The sequence below is a fragment of the Opisthocomus hoazin genome, chromosome 10 (genome assembly GCF_030867145.1).
Source record: "Opisthocomus hoazin isolate bOpiHoa1 chromosome 10, bOpiHoa1.hap1, whole genome shotgun sequence".
Classification (NCBI taxonomy): domain Eukaryota; kingdom Metazoa; phylum Chordata; class Aves; order Opisthocomiformes; family Opisthocomidae; genus Opisthocomus; species Opisthocomus hoazin.
Window position 1 is genome coordinate 32,984,754 of NC_134423.1, and position 17,847 is coordinate 33,002,600.

A 17,847-nucleotide genomic window follows, 5' to 3' on the forward strand; every position below is an offset into this window, starting at 1 on the left:
GTGATGACCATGACCCTCTATGTCAAGCACGGGCAGGAGAGCTGACGTGGGGAAAAGCCGCTGGCATCTGGTCCTTACCTCAGACACGATGCTGTCCACATTGGGATTTACCAGGATCACTGTCTCCAGGGTATCACTTCGATGATGGAGGGTTCTTTGGCCTGGGGAGAAGCAAGGGATTAGACAGGATGGGAGAAGCTGACGAGATGTTTTAGCTTCAAAAATTCCACTTCAGCATGGGTTGGATTGCAATGCTTCAACTTGCATTCTAGATCCAATTTAATACCTGGGTCTCATAGAACAAAGAAAATTCTTTTCAGTAACACATAAAAAAATCCTCATTCTCATTCTGCAACTCAACTCCAACATGTTCTGAAGTCCACCGTGCCAGGCACAACAAGCTGCCCGCTTGTGCCAGACAGCTGTGCCCCATAAATGCTGGCACAGACCAATAATCCCCTGCAGACAGAAGTATCTTGCCTCTCAGCTACCATGGAGAGGTATCTCTGGATCTTGTCCAAGCCTCCGTCACCACGGGGCTTTGTAAGCCAGCTGGTGTGTGCCAACTCACCCTTCAATAGACTGGCGCAGCACTACTAACGAATCTCTTATCATTCTTAACAAGGTTTTTCTCTTATGAAGTGCTTTACTTTAATCCAAACCTGCACTCCTAGAGCTGAACTGCTGCTATGGGAACCGCCTAGATGATAAGAATGCTTGTTCTCCTGTCTCCCTCCCCTGAGAGTCACAAACTGGCACCCAGGCAGGATTCTGCTCTCTCTGTATACTAACACAAAAAGGGAAGAGCCAAAGAAAAGCAAACAAGAGCCTGGGTAGTGCAACAAAGCAGTCTGTGTGCTCACCTTGCCATGGGCATTACATGGACATTTGACAAAACACTGACATCATGCCCGGGCCCGATTAATTTGTTAGAAAGAACAGTGGTGAGTGCCTGCCATCCTTCGTACCCACGTCAAACAGCTCTGGGAAGCGGGACAAGGCACAGGACCTTCCTGCAGCATTTCCCTTGACATTTCAGGCAGCATAATTTTTTGGATTCTGGTCTTTGCAAATACCTACCTCTAGACATTATATCCACTCTACAAGCCAGGCACTTACAACTTAACTGCTGGAATGTGTAATTTACAAGGTCTAAATCTTTCACAGGCTTTAATTCCTCATATAGACTGGAGGGCCATAGATGAAAATGAACATCTGTTTCTACTTTTTGTCTTCCAGACAACTGCTGCTCTCTGACAGTGTTGTTCTTTTCACCCTCTCTATTCCACAACCTCCTATCAGCTCTCTTTCTAAGCAGATCTCAGTCCTTGTAAAATAGCTCAATCAAACTGGTATTTCAGAGAAAGACACCAAAAGGACACAAAAAGAAAGAAGTCAGAGAAAGGCCAATACTCAGTATAGCTTTAATTAAACTCAGTTTACTGAGATGTTTTACTCTGGCTGCCAGCAATTAAGTATAAGCCAGACAGACATGCCCAGAAGGCAACTGTCAGCCCAGAATGAGAGTGGCTCTAAGCTCTCAGCAGAACTTCTTATACTCTGCATCTCTAACTGCTTTCTGAACTTGTGTTCTTTCAGTTTGTCTAAAAATGGACTCTCCAGACTGAAACAAAACTATCACTGTGCAAAGGAAATGCCTGCACTGAGTTCAGTGGCATTTCTGTCACTTGACGGGGGATGCGGTGTATGGATGGCAGACACTGGGAACCAAGCCCCTGCACGAAGAAGGAACGCTGCAAGTAAGTGGGGGGTGGTGTGGGAGGGTGGCTGGTGGTGCAGATGAGGAGGGCTCAAGGAAGTGTCCTGGGGCATGCACTGCAGCCAAAAGAAGCAAAAACCCACTCATCCACAAGGTAATGGTAATTGTAAAGGTACTGCTGATACCTCGGCATTGCTTAGACCCCAGCAGTGAACCCAAGGAGTACCTCATTTCCTCACCGATTGCATCGTGCAGTTTTCACTCAGCTCGCCCCACACCACAGAATCACAGAATCACAGAATCACAGAATAGTAGGGGTTGGAAGGGACCTCTGTGGGTCATCTAGTCCAACCCCCCCGCCGAAGCAGGGTCACCTACAGCAGGCTGCACAGGACCTTGTCCAGGCGGGTCTTGAATATCTCCAGAGAAGGAGACTCCACAACCTCCCTGGGCAGCCTGTTCCAGTGCTCCGTCACCCTCAGAGAGAAGAAGTTCCTCCTCATGTTCAGACGGAACTTCCTGTGCCTCAGTTTGTGCCCATTGCCCCTTGTCCTGTCACTGGGCACCACTGAAAAGAGCTTGGCCCCATCCTCCTGACACCCACCCTTAAGATATTTGTAGGCATTTATAAGGTCCCCTCGCAGCCTTCTCTTCTTCAGGCTGAACAAGCCCAGTTCCCTCAACCTCTCCTCGTAGGGGAGATGCTCCAGTCCCCTCACCATCCTTGTAGCCCTCCGCTGGACTCTCTCCAGTAGCTCTTCATCCTTCTTGAACTGGGGAGCCCAGAACTGGACACAGTACTCCAGATGAGGCCTCACCAGGGCAGTGTAGAGGGGAAGGAGAACCTCCCTTGTCCTGCTGGCCACACTCTTCTTGATGCACCCCAGGATCCCATTGGCCTTCTTGGCAGCCAGGGCACACTGCTGGCTCATAGTTAACCTGTCGTCCACCAGGACACCCAGGTCCCTCTCCGCAGAGCTGCTCTCCAGCAGGTCCACCCCAAGCCTGTACTGGTGCATGAGGTTGTTCCTCCCCAGGTGCAGGACCCTGCACTTGCCCTTGTTGAACCTCATCAGGTTCCTCTCTGCCCAGCTCTCCAGCCTATCCAGGTCACGCTGAATGGCAGCACAGCCTTCTGGTGTATCTACCACACCTCCCAGTTTGGTGTCGTCAGCAAACTTGCTGAGGGCACATTCTAACTCTTCATCCAGGACCTCCACTCACATGCTGGTCAGAGCATCCATAACAGAAGCAATCTGCTCCCATTTTTCAACAGTAGGTCTGAGACAACATGAAACCCAAACAATGCCATTCCCCAGGCTTCAACTCCTGCCATCTTGCTGCCCGTACATTCCAGATAGACCAGTTTTGGCAGTTGTTACCCACGCCACTCGGAGAACACAGCTTGGTGTGCAGAACCGACACCAGCAGTCCCTTCCTTGTGCCATGTGAGAGGAGGGCTCTCAGGCACAGTGTAGTCACTGGTGCCCAGCATGTGGGCATCCTTCCAGGCACCAGCTGCCACGACGCTGCAGAGGCAATGCCAGCCTGAGGGCTGCAGGCAAGGCAGCTCTTGGTGGGTAATGCCAATTGCCTGTCGGCAGGACTAACAGGCATGAAAATACTGCTGTGCTTTGCCATTTCTGTGGTTCAAGCCCAAGCAGCTGAGCTGTCACTGCTGAGACTGGTAAACAAAGCACGGCTGGTTAGCATTCTGCTCGCGTCTTCTCACCCCCCGGAGGGACTGTCCCCTTCATACTTGAAAGAAAGAGGAGGGTTCAAGCTGTGGGGCCAGCAGCTGCTGGCAGATGGAAGGTAGGAATGGTGAAGTACTGAGTCTTGTGCAGGGCTGTGAAGTCGATTTAGTGACTGAAGTATTTTCATATGAGGTGAGGCTGAGTGAACTAAGACTGTTTAGGCTGGAAAAGAGAAGGCTTGGGGTGGAGGAGGGATCTTATTAATATGTATAACTACCTATGAGAGGGAATGAAGAAGAGGAAGTCAGACTCTCTTCTCAGTAGTGCCCAGTGACAGGACAAGAGGCACAAATTAAGACACATGCAATTCCACCTGAACACAATAAAACACTTTTTTTACCGTGAGGGTGGTCAAACACTGGAATAGATTGTACAAAGAGGTTGTGGAGTATCCATCCTCAGAGACGCTCAAAACCCAACTGGACACAGTCCTGGGAAACCTGCTCTAGCTGACCCTTCTTGAGCAGGTGGGATTAGACTAGCTGACCTCAAGAGGTGTCTTCCAACCTACGCTTCGGCGATTCTGTGACTGTGAAGCAGTGCAGCACTGCAGTGCTTTGCTCCTGACCCACTGTTGGGTAGATTCCCCTTCTTCAGTTGCAGCAGTTGGTTCTCAGAAGAATACAGGAGCACAGCCATACAGGCATGCCATTTCCAGAAACACTGAATCACGGCACACATCCATGCATGCCAAAACTGTTCTTCAACTTCATTCAGAGATAAAGCAGAACAGCACACAAACTCCAGGCCGAACTGCAAACTCTGAGTGAGACGGCAACACGGTGACCTAAACCGGCCTGTGAACTCACCAGGGCAAGCGCCCCAGCCCCTGCTCGCACTCAGGCTGCTAGCAGCTGCCTCCGCCAGCTCCACGACAGTAGGACCCCTGTATGTAACAGAGCAAATGCTGGGCTGTGCCAAGCTGAGGGAATACTCATCATCCCGAAGTCTCTTTGAATCCAAGTGCTCATCAGTCTGAGGAGCCCTTTGCGGACTGCTTCCTCTATACAGGCCTGCAGAAGCAGCTGCACAGACAAAGGATTTAAACCCACCCTTCTTGTTGCTAATAAAAATTACTTGCAGCAGATATGAGTAGCGGTGTGACTGACATTGCAGACACAGTTATTGAAAGCACGCTATTCAGGTCATTGCCAGATATATGTCCTTACTAAAGCCCCACTGTGAAATGCATGCCTGAAAATCTCACTGTAAACGGCAAAATCCCTTCATTGTGTTTACCAGTAAGAAGAATATCCTTCTCAGGCTCCTGAAGACTGCTATCTCCAACTTGCCTGGAACAAACATCTGAACATAGCTCTCTGACCACAGATCTCCATCTGCATTCCGAACACATATCCCTGACCCTGCTCAGCCCTCTCAAACCATGCTCACAAGCTGCTACATTAAACGAAATCTCCTCTCTCCCAGTAACCGTGGGTGTAAACTTCATTAGCATTGAATTTCTCATTTCATATGACTCTTCACTTTGTGTGTTCAGGCACATTCTGATTACTGCCATCATCACAACGCCTGTGCACTTCCAGAGAATGTTTCTATCCATCATATCTCCACCAAGGCAGCAAGCTCCCAGCCTTTACCATCTGTTCATTAAGAGGAGAGATTCTCTAGTCCCTCATAACCACTGTCATCGATTGCTGAAACTCTTCTAGTTCTGCTATGGCCATTAGGATGAGCAAGAGCAGAAGTATAAAAGACAAGAAGAAACACAGAAGACTCACAGAGTGGCATTACTGTATTTTCTATATGATTCCCCACCCTACTTTTTATGCATTATAACATAACATGACACTAGCTTTGCACCAAATAAAGATCTTCAGTTAGGGGTACACAGTGACATTCAAATTTCACCCTGCCATGAGTGTTAACTGAGCCCTTATAAGGAGTCTGGAAGGTTTAATTTTTCTAGTGTGCTTGATTTCGCATTTTTTGACAAGGAATTTAAAGGGACGTCACGATGACTGTTTAATTTAGTTGCAGAAGTTCCTCATAGGCTTTCCTAGATATAAGTAACTGAGTCATCTACAAATTTAGCCACCTCCATGTTCATTCCAACTCCTTTCCTTGTCATTACTGTATCGATCAGCTTTATATTTGGTAGCAAATCATGAAGCCCTTGTATTTCACCTCTGGATGCAGCACAAACTTGACCATGTATTTGTTTTCTAATTCATTTTCTGTCTCTTGGGTAGGTTTTGACTCATAGCATTAGTTGTATTTTACCCACACAAAGTGCTTGCTGCATAACATGTGTAAAGATTTAATACGCAAATGCACCTCATTCATGACTTCACTGAAATTTCAGAAAAAAGACAGGGGCGCTCTCCTCCACACAGATCACATTGCTCACCATTGTGCAGAAGCAGTATCACCTTCATCCTGAAGGACCACAGAGGGCACAGATAATGCTCTCTTTCTACATGGCAGCCACCTCTGGAACGGCAGTCAGGAGGAATTGACCACAGAGGCATTACGCAAAAATGTCCCAGAGGTGATGAACAACAGTTTGTCTAGGCAATATTAGAGGAACTTCCACGGCTAATACTAAGGGGGACATTTCAGGATGTGCAGGCTGCACTCATGGATCATTAGTGAGGAGGGAGGAAAAGTCTGGGTTTTGGTGTTTTTTTAAGAGTATGTATAGCTTACATACTAGAAAGACTGAGGGGTGACCTCATGGCAGTCTACAGCTTCCTCAAGAGGAGCAGCAGAGGGGGAACTGCTGATCTCCTCTCTCTGGTGACCAGCAACAGGAGATAAGGAAAAGGAATGAAGCTGCGTCACAAGAAGTTCAGACTGGACATTAGCCAAACGTTCTTCACTGAGAGGGTGGTTGGTCACTGGAACAGGCTCCCCAAGGAAGAGGTCATGGCACCTAGTCTGTCAGAGTTCAAGGAGCATCTGGACAATGCTCTTAGTCATATGGTTTAGTTTTAGCTAGTTCTGCGATGAGCAGGGTTTTGGACTCAATGATCCTTGTAGGTCCCTTCCAACTTGAAATATTCTATGCTCATTTGGCCCACTGAGTGTAGAATTAATTTGGTTATGGTGGAAGATAGCAAGTGATGAGCAAAGCCACACACATTTTGGAATTAGTGTGAATTAACCATGTGGGGCTTTCTACATGCACAAAGAGACAGAGGGTGAGAGAACGAATGACCAGACACTGTGGTTTTAGTCATTAGCAATCAAGCAAAGAGGACTATGCAGGGAGGTCAGTCTAGGCTAAAACAAAGGACAGTGCTCCAGTGTAAATACGTGACAAACAGGATGCCCAAGAAAGAGATGATCCTAGAAGCAGACAGATGGTCATGGAGGCAGAAAAGCAGGTCATGCTGCCAGTACTGATCCTTGTATGCAATGTGTTTTGCCACTCTAATTGAAAGCACCTAAAAACCCTTGTAGCTGAATAATAAATTCTGGGCTGGTCCCAAGGGCTGGTAAGGATCCCTGCAGGAGCTTCTGCTTGTCATTTGCTTTAATCTTTCAGACCATCAAACCTCAGAGGTCTTATTCTGTTGATCAGAACTGGAAGAACCATGGTTACAACTCAACGTGCTGAAAACAGAGCCAATTGTCAGGGCAGTGGGACCCAGGTTCTCATCTTTGTGAAGTATGATCACCTAGGCTAGAGCACTAACAAGTCATCTTTTGAGGGACAGACTATGCTGAAGTCAGTCATGATGCTCTGACTGGTACACCAAACCGTAATGAACACGAGGGCCACAAAGATGATTAAAGGCCTGGCACATCTCTGACGAGAGGAAAGCTGAGAGGCTGTTTAACCTGGAAAAGAGAAAGCTCAGGGGCGGCATCTTACTAACGCCTGTACTTGCCTGATGGCGGGATGTAAAGGCTGGGTGGAAGAGCTCTCCAGACCTTGCCATACAGAGGATGGAGACTCTTCATCTGACTGCAAAGAAGCCAACCCTCTCCCCATCCAGGGAGCATTCTTTATTCCTCATTAACTCCCTTGTCTTTCCCACACCCTTTGCCTCCTTTGTCCCTACGATTATTTGGGCTTAACGGGCCAGGTTCTACCTATAAAGCAAACACCAATAGTACATTCATAAAAAATACCAAAGTCTGACACTCTGGACAGGTTATCAACGCACACAGGCCACAGTGATTAAAAACTGACTCTTCCTAATGTTCTGATCTCTTACCTGACATTACGAACGTATCTCTTCAGGGTGACACTTCTGAAAAGACTCTTCTTACAAGAAGATCCTAGATACCGCTATGGTTCAGTACCTTTTGCTACACTTCAGCAAAGAGCTGAGCCTTGTATTACATGGTCTTCCTGATGTTCTATTGAAAAAAAACCCACCTCTGAAGACAGTCAAACCATGGACGAGGGTTCTCAGAGTGCATATATTTGCATAATTAACATGAGCTAGTGCAAGCTGAAAGACTGGCATTTCCTTCTTTGTGAAATGACATCATAACGCTGAGATAGCAACTGACTCTTTCATTCTGAGGCTGTAAAGTCTCCAACTGCAGCTTCTTCAGTGCCAATGGGAGAAAAAGAATCCAGCCTCAGATGGTGCTCATTCAGAGAAAATGAAACAACGCATACATTTACAAACACTCCAGGACTGTACCGAGTACGGCAAGCTACAGCTCTTTGGGAGAGAGGTTATAAAGACCAGAGGAAAGGCAGGAAAGGTCTTGCACAGAATTCTGAGCAGGGTCCTGCCTCTTACCCCATCTGTGCAAACACACCTTCCTATCTCCTACTGAAATACGGATCCACCCCTCCGCAAGACCACGGAACCCCCATGTTGTTTAGCAGTGAGGGAGAGGAGTGAATGACTCTTGCTGGAAGCAATGTCCTACACCCAGCACCTCCAGGGCACACAGCTTCCTCCAACATGCAAACTGAACAGTGTACAGCTGGTAGGACCAGCTCTGGCTGCTGGAGATTTGGAAGCTCTGCCCGCTAGTCAGATGGGCTCAGGAATTAAAAAATAAACACAAAGATTACTCTGGCAGCCAGTACACAAGCCAGCAACTGTGAAGCTCCTCTTACCTACAGACTTATGCATCCCAGAAGCATCGCTTAGCTTCTCTGTACCTGGGCATCCTTGCTGTATTGCAGGAGTAACAGCTCTGACCTGTTACAACAGGTGAGAGGGATTTATCAACCCTTGAAACATGCTTAGGTGATTTCATAGCTGTGGGCTGAAGGGTGGACAGTCTGTGTGCAACCACAGCACCAGCAGTATGAACTGGAACGTGCTACCGAGCAGCATGAGGAAAGCTTGCACGCAGCCTTCCCGCTGTCTGTGTGCTCAAACCGTTCGAGAGTAGACTTCTCAATAAATTTAAAAAGAACCCGCCCCACAAAGGGGTGGGCTGAAAAGATTTCTGAACTGTGTATGGGCATTTGTGGTGGGTTCTAGAAAGGAAAGATTCTGGGCAAATTCAATTTTAAAGAAAACCGTCATTTCCTTCTCTTGGCAGAGGGAGGCAGCTGCCTTAAGCAGAGCACCTGTACAGGGCTGGTCCTGTGCAAGCAGCAGTAGTTGCTGCTGCTACAAACACAGCATGGAAAGCAAACAGCTATGTCTCGCCCTGACTTGACCTTTAGAGGATAGACAGGAGTCTAGAACATGCTAGCATCAGCCCCTGCCCTAGCCAAGGGAAGCAGGCTGTCTCCACTTCTGGGAGCTGGGCTGTGTAGCAGACAGCCACCATCACATTCTGAGTTACAGCCTGCTTCCAAACCAGATCACCCAGACACAAGGCGAGCAGCTTGGCCAGTTCGTCAGAAGAGAGAGAGAGAGGATGACCCAGTCTCAACTAGTTTGCACAGGCTGTAAATTAGATTCCAAAGCTGATGTAGTGCTTATGTTGGCTGCAACAGTAAATTAGTTTAATAATGCACTGTCCTTAAAAAAATTTATTTTAAAGCAAAATATTAAGGCTTTTAGACTACAACAGAACATCTTTGTTAGAGTGAAATAACGGCCAAAATTATTGATAAAAGCAATTAAAGATTTTTTTCTTAAACTTGCAGCAATCAGTTATTTTTACTTCTCTTTCTTTTCCCTAAATACTTTGAGAAAATTCTTTTCAGGATACTTTAGTTATTTATCTGCACAGAATCCTACAGTCCCGGTTATTATTTTTTTTCTTCCTTCAGACAACAACGGCTGTATGGGGTTCAGCAAATTTTTTGAATGAGAAGATATGATAAGGTCACTGCACTTCCTCAGTTCAAATCTCTTTGTGCAGAGAGTGCAGAAGTGATGGCATAGAAAGAAAGACTTGCCATGACCACTTTGCTCTCTGGGCTCTTGGGATTCTTTTTTCACTCATCTTGACTATCCAAAACATGTTCCAGTCTCTTACCGTCCATGACTATGATGAACGTGCTGTTTACATCCCAATCCTGGTCTGCCTTAAAGGACTGTTAAGGAAACTGGAAGCGCGCATTTCAGAGCGGCTCTCCTGGGATGGGACTTGGGAGGCTCGCCTGCTGGAGCTCTTGCCACCCCTGGAGCTCTTGCCACCCCGAGTCGAGGCTTCCAACCCCTGGCAGGGACTCCACAGGGAACAACCAGCTGAGCAGCTACAGAGGCCACCACTGAGAAACAAAAACTGGGCCCCAACACTATGCCATCACTTCTGCACTCTTAAGACGAGAGATTCTCACCTGCAGCTCCTCCCTTGCAGTCTGCGTGGAAAGCTGGAGGCCACAATCCAGTCACCGGCTCCTCAGAGGACAACAGAGAACCCAAAAGAAGGTGGCACAGTGGCCTGCTCACTGGCACTTTCTCTCATGAGATGGGTGACCTCTGTCTCCTGTCCTGCCAGAGACAGAGCAGGATCGCTCTCAACCCCTCTGGCTGAAGCTTGTCTCTTCTGCATGCAGCTGAAAGACCCACTAGCACTGAGATGTGAATGGGATCTTCACACATCTCTGTCCCAAACATCACACTGTATAATGAGTGTCTTCGCTCCCTCCCCCAACAACTCTAAGGAATAGTTACTTAATTATGCAAACCACAGCTATCTCAACAGGGGGCACAAAGAACGCCCCTGGACTGGCAGTGCCCCGTGGTTAGGGAGGCATCTCTGCTTTGGTGCAGTCCTAAATATGCGTGTTGCTTCCAGCTCAGGAATTCAAACGCAATCTCTAACACCCCAGTGGACGTGCTTGGGTCTGTTCACCTGAATGACAGGTCATTTCCCACTCTGTTGCTCCTTACCTTTTAATGGCAGCGTTGTGTCAGAGGAGATGAGACTTTCAGGCAAGGTAAGTGGAGAAACACTAGGTGAGGACTACAGCTGGAGCTTGGTGTAAACGGCCCAGAACAGACTAAGAGGTATTTTGACTGCTAGGTGGGAGGCTGCAGTGCAAACCAGTGCCTAACTGTTGGATTCAGGTGCCGGAAGAGACGCAGTGATTCCAGCCATTCTGGGCACATCCAGCTCTTTGTTTCTTTTCCAGAGATGAGCAGAGCAAAGGGCACAGCCAGCTCACTGGGCAATTGCAGCCGAAAAGGCTGTCCCACAGCCTCCTCCCCCAACTTGTGTTCACAACGTGTGACAGCTACAGTAACTACTTATTATAATAAAAACATTATTAGGAAAGTGCTGTAGTTTCAGATTTCTAGTGTGATTCAACAGCTGAGAATGTTGAGGAATTGGCTTCAGACAGTGCTTTGTCGTCCACCAGCAAGTGCTCTGCCTCTCATGGTCTGAAACAGTCTACAGTAAAGATTTATTTCATATACTTTCTATTTTTAGGTCTTCAAACACTCTATAGAAATAGATAAATAAGTATTTATTTATCAGTGGCCAAATCTAAAGAGTTATCTTTTTAGGATTTTCTTTAGTGATTTAGCTAAAGAAAGAGAAAAGTCACTGTATACTAGCAAAGGGAAAACATATTTTTAGTGGGAATATGAAAATCAGCTGAAAATTGAGAGGCAAGAAGCTGTAGCAAAGCACTGAGTCCTCCTTGTAAGGGAAGGCTAGGGCAGAGCTATGTGCTGTCCTGTGGAGCAATGGAAGGGAGCATAAAAGCCATCACGGAACAGGTCACAGATGAAACCACACAAGACATAAAATAAGGATTTTAAACTGCACCTAAAAAAGAAGCAGCCAACAGCATCTGAGCAGGAAAGTGTTATTGTATGTATGAGGCTTTATTTTTTATGGAAGTTTCGAAGTAGCGTGTGATGATTTTTTGTATTGGGATACTCAGTTATATGGTCAAAATCATGGCACCACCACAAAAAAGCCATGTGAATGTGCAATAGGAGACGTCTTATCGGGAGGAACTGAATAGACACTTACAAAGGACAGGAAAACACCAAGCAGTGTGCAGAGAGAATGAAGATAATTCAAACATCTCTATGAACCAAAACATCCCCTAGGGACTGTGGATCTGAAAGCACACCCACACTGACTTCAGCCTGTCAATAAGGGAAATCTCCAGGTACTGGTTTTAGCTTTAGCTAACATCCCAGCCACAGACTGATGGGAATTTTGGGTACACATGGTATATATACCACTATTACCCATATTCCAGTTAGACTGGAGCTGGGAAGAGGGTAGAAGAGTACCCACTCAGGGATACACCACCAGATGCACTAAAGCCCCCTCAGCGTTCAACGGTTTCCTGATGTGTGGCTCTGTACATGGAGAAGAGGGCGACAGGCATTCTACCCAACCATGGCAGGAGGCTTGGCAGTGCAGCCCACGGAGGATCGAGTGGAAAAGGATGCAGCACGCGCAAGAGCATTAGGTGAGCCAGAGCAGAGCTGGTGATACATTCTGTACTCCTCCAAGGGCTTCAGATGCAATTTCCAGCCAGAGCATCTACTCAGTTGTCTTCAGGAGGACAAAAAGGACAACTGGTCACAGATACACTTCCAGGAAACACTGGTACCACCTAACTCTCACCATGTAAAAGGAGCCATAAAGTGCCAAGACCAGGCAAGAAGTGAGCAGCCGATTTGGGACAGAATAAGCACTAACTTTGGAACAGCTCAGAGACAAAGCCTTAGAAGCTGCAGAACTCTGCAAGCAGGTAACTTCATGTAAAAAGGTACAGAAAGCAGACAGCATCAGCAAGACAACTCCAAGAAGGAGCGAAGTTTCTCAACAGGAGCAGAGTCAGAGAGTGAAATTAATTGAGAACCACATTAGGCAGGACAGAGAAAGGAAAAACACAACAGTAACCAGTCATCTGGGTCAAAAGACTACCACCTCTGGGAGGACCAGACAGCAACAGATTTTAAAGAATATGGGAAAGCACAACAGATTAAATTAATTACTGTCAAACACAGTAATGTGTGGTACAGAGACCTACACAAAGCAGGAGGAACACAGAATGGTCTGGGGTGAAGAACAACAAGGCCTGGTTTCCAGAACCATTGCCGAGTCTGTCAGGATGGAAAGGGTTGAAGTGTCTGAAGGTCTGTACAGTTTTCCTTTTGTGGATTTAGCTGGAGATATTTCACAATTTACCTTACCGTACTGTTACTGCATGTCAGGAGAACTGATCATGCTTTAAGCTGAGAAAAGGCTCCGCAAAATGACTGACCGCCTCCTGGGGAATTAGTACAAAAGTGAATCAGCAGCAGGGCAAAAGAAGGAGGTGAAATATTCTTTAAGGTATGGGAGTTTGTGGGCACTTGCCACATCCCAGGAGATACTCCTCCTAACCATTTGCCTGTGTCTTCCTATCTTCCCTCCTCCCTGTGATATTTTCATGCCATCTACAGCTCCTCTCCCAGGCAACTTCTATTTCTACACTGTGTCAACCATAGCAACCATCTCATTGCTTCCTAATTGTACATACTGTCTCACTTTTATGCTAAAGAGCAATTTGATAGCTCAGCCATTTTAGAACCACTAACTGAAGACAGAGATGCTCACTCTGGAAACAGCTGTATCTACTTCCAGAAGTTACTGTTCCTAAGTGTTCATTAAATGCCCCTCAACTGGAAGTTACACCACCACTGAGCTGCGTTAATGGATAAGATGAGCACTTCTATCTGGTTTGCCAGCTGCAGAATTGGTCACCAGAGATTCTGTTCCCTTCAGCAGCTTTGCTGACTCAAGCTGATTTCTTAATTTTAATAAAAATATGCATCACAGGATACATGTTCTTACAACCAGAACACAGCACAGATCCAAGAAAACTGCACGTTTCTCCCAGTTTCGAAGCATCTGGGTAATGCTGATTCTGACTGACTTGGAGGTACAGCTCGTGATCCGTCCTATTTCTTGCTCTGATTTTTTTTATTTGTTTGACAACTGATCAATATGAAATGTGTGAGCAAGCTGCCTGAGGCAGAGATAACTTAGTTGTATCAAGGAGGGGATGGCTGTCACAAATAAGGAAATAATTCTGAGATTTCCTCCTGTTTGCCTATTGAGATGCCAGATTTCTGGTAAGAGGCTCCTGCCTCTAATATCTAGCATCTGTTTAGACTCCTCAAACCTCCTTTCTATTCCCTACCATTAACAGTCTTATTCTAAGTAGCTTTTCTTCTGTCTCACCTGCTTGTTTCGAAGATGACCTGCTGAATGTCATCTCCATTTAAGATACAGATATTAAACCAGCTGTGGACTCTGTGTGGCTTGGGTGGTAAAGCACAGAAGGACTGTATTCTGCCAGCCCTTGAGAAAAAGCAGCTGTCCTCTGCCAACATCTTTCTCTGCTGCGTTTTGACTTTGGACTCTTGGACCTAGTTGCCACTTGACAGATTCTCTGCATGGTGTGGATTCCTGGGATTTGATTTACAGCATGGAATACAGTGACAATAAACAGGATATAGAACGTTATTTCGAAGTGCACAACTTCAGGGTGTTCTCTCCCTTCCGCTAGCAAATGCAGCCCTTCTCTGCTCCGCACTGAAAAGAGTGGCATCTGAGAGAAGCCAAGGAGGTTTCTAGCAGAGTAGGGACATCTTCTCTCTATACTGGTGACAAGTCAACTTGGCCACTGCCTCTCATCAGTTTGCCTTGCACTGAGCTCACCAAAGTCGCACTTCATAACAGGACCCCTGATTCTTAATGCTACCCAGTCTAGCCAGGTCTCTTTCAGCTTGCAGATTGCACAGTGGGATCAGGGACTGAACTGACTGACTTGGGAGAATAAAACAAACTGGAAGAGGCCTTTGCCACCACGAATACTTTTGTCTCAGGGCCTCTCACTTGTTCAGCTCCTTCAGAGCCATCGAGGCACAGAACCCTTCCACACTCCCATGCCTCCCTCTTCCTTGACAATTGTCTTTGCCTTTGAATATGGACCAACAGCAAGCAAGAAACCCCATAACAATTAAAACTCCCACGCAGATCTAGCAGCCAGGAACTAGGCCAAAACGCATTATTGTTCTCATACCTATCAGCCTGCAAGCTGGTTCTTCAAAAAGATGCCACACAGATCAAAGCCACAGAGAACCACCCTATCCAATGTTTTCCTACCATGGAAAGAAGTCATATTTGATTGAAGCCATTTACTTCTTCTATGACCTGGGCAGTGTTCACATGTCTGTCCAAGCACTGCAGCTTACACCTCTTAAACCATATTAAGAAGCTTTTCAGAACATAAATCTAGCCAACCAGAAGGTAAATCACTGGCTTCTTGCCCACTTCTCCTCTAAGATAGCTATTAGCACCCTGAGTGCCTGATGACAGACTGACATTCCTCAGGCAGCATTCAAAAGAAAGCTACTACAGGCCTTTTCCTTCCAGTTTTCTCCTTAATTATTTTAGAATTTGGCACTGGAGCTTAACAGAGAGTGGCACAGGCGAGGTGGTTGGATCCCAGTGAAATAAGGTTAACTACAGCAAGTGCAGAAGCTATTAACTTAATCTCTTAACTTGAAAGGCAACAGAGGAAACAAATGATCCAGACCTGCCAGTTATGCTGCCATGCTTTTTTAGTACAATCTATTTGTAGTTACAGCATGTTGTGAAAAACAGCACTAAGCTTTCACAGCCTTCATCTTTTCACTGGAAACAGCCAAAAGGACTTACCTCAAGACTACCAAAATATACGCTACCAGAACTAGCAAATGCCAGCCCACCTATGCAGTGGTACCATGCAGCTTCTGGACAAGTTTCCAGGTAAGAGCCAAGGCTACAGCTTGTGCTGCTTATGTCTTGCCAGCTGGTATTTCTATTTTCTTACCACGGCCAGTATGCCAGAGGCAGGAATGGACTTCACTTTCCAACCTTAAAACAGCTACAGGGTTTCAGGTCAGGTATTCTATGAACATATTCAATAACAATCGTTGATTAAGCCACTACTGCCTGAGACATTTAGCTGACTCCACGTGGAATCAGAAGAGGCTCAGCCTTTCACATAGGAGGGGTTTAAAACTGTCTTGCTGTGCCTAAACTCTGTGCTTTGTTTGCACCTTTGTTTCACACTAAAGACAAGGAGATAGATTTCCATGTGCCTGACTGGTGACTATAGACGAGTTCTCTCTCTGTTGCACCTTATGGTCCAGGATCTCAAAAGTTAGTACAATTTTACAAAAGCTTTCTTATTTTGCAGAATGCCAGAGACACAAAGAACCCTACATACCTGGTTGAACTGTGAACCCAGAGCCCTGAGGCAGGTTCTAGTAAATTGCCAGAGACTTCGGTGCTTCACAAGAAGGCTCATGAAAGACAGTAGTACGTGCAAAGAGACACAGAAGTCAATCAGTAGGACATACTGATAATAGATGTGCATATTAAATCCTACCCCCTCTATGACTTACATGCCTCTTTCCATTTGAGATTCTCAACCTTTGTCCTTTTAGAGGAAATATCCAAGCCTTTATTTTCAAAAGCAAAGAAAGGGCTGCCTCATTTCTTTCAAAACACAGAAACTAGGATGTTCATGCTTTTCAGAAAGGTAGAAGTGAATGAAAAATGCATTCCCCATTAAAAAAAAAAATCCAACCCAGTACTATTCTATACATTTGAGAGATCGGTCCAGCAAGACTTAAACGCTTGTCTCAGGAGAACTAAGAACTTGCTGGCCAACGACACCAATGCTCAAGTTCATCTACGAATATAGCCTCAGAAGGACAGAGATTTCCCGAAGAGCTGGATACACAACCAATCAGTTCCATTAGTACCAACTTCTGAGATCCCGGCAAGGAAGGCACAAGAGAATTAATGAACTATAGTCACCAGTCAGCACATGAAGAAATTTATTTCTGTTTCTTTAGTGTGAATCAAAGGTGAAAACAAGCCACAGACCTTACTCACAGCAAGGTATGGAATTAACGAAGACTGCTTTCTGCATGTCCACCCTGCAACAATCATAGTTCCCTCCATGTTCCCTGCAGCCCACTGCAATATCCTCCGTTCTTCTCATCAGTTGTAACTTCCAACCTGCCAAGCGGTAGAATGCTCAGAGACAGAAGTGCGCTATCTGATGGCTGCTGCCTAAATGGTGACTGCCCAGATGGCAGGGCAAACAATGCGTACTGCCCCAGGGAAGGCACCGATTCAGATCGCCCTGCTGCCCCATCAGTTTTCAAAAAGCTGGCAGAAACTTGTTACTTTTAATGCTTCAGCAGAAGGGAAATTTTTCTCCAGACAAACACAAAACGTGTATTTGTAAGAGGAATTCATACTACTCAACCAAGCACCTCTAAGGGGATGCAGAAAAAACTAATACAAAGTGAGATGTTAGAACCAAATTAGCCCAATACTTTCTCTAGTCTTTGCTGTCAACAGCTTCAAGGCTTGTGCTGGAGTCTAGAAAGACATGGTCCTGTAGCTAATTCAGGATTTTTGAGGGGAAAGAAAAATAAATCCTCTTTTTCCATCTCAGTAAATTCTCACCACTATAATTTCTAAGCATTCACCTACACATAACCTACTCTTCCTCCCATACACAGTTACTGGCCTGACGGATAGTATCTATCACCTCCCTTTCTTCCCCTGGTACTTTTGCCTAATGAACACTTCACAGGCTAGCAGATACACCCTTCATGTTCAGCTAGTTACTACTGTCAGGTCCCTGTATGCTAATCAGACAATCTCATCTTGTTTGGCCTCCTATAGAATCTCCCTTCAAGGCCCTGAGGTCTCATCCTTCTACCCATTGATTAGTAGTGGAAAGCCTGTGATACTGCACATAGAACTCTTGGCTGTGTTAACCAAGTGGCCAGAAGTAGCACCCACTAGGATCTCTATACTCAGACACCTATTACAGAGATATATTGCTGGATCCCTATCCCAGGAGTTACCTAGGATGGTCTGTGTATGAACATGTACAAAGAGCACAAGACCATGTCCCACAGAAGCTCACGCTGAGGAACCCCTCTTCTGCCCTTACTCTGGTGTCCAGCCATGCTCCTTTGAATGGGACACATTGAA

At 46.1% G+C, this 17,847-nt stretch overlaps 1 protein-coding gene across 2 annotated transcripts in view; it reads right to left on the bottom strand.

Moving 5' to 3' along the window:
• The window catches only part of MAP1A (microtubule associated protein 1A), a 68,530-nt gene that overhangs the window by 17,287 nt on the left and 33,396 nt on the right, over positions 1-17,847 (bottom strand). For both annotated transcript variants that reach the window (XM_075432253.1, XM_075432254.1), the window contains one exon: positions 79-161. In XM_075432253.1, coding sequence (XP_075288368.1) covers positions 79-161 — 83 coding nt within the window. The remainder of the gene's footprint in view (positions 1-78; positions 162-17,847) is intronic.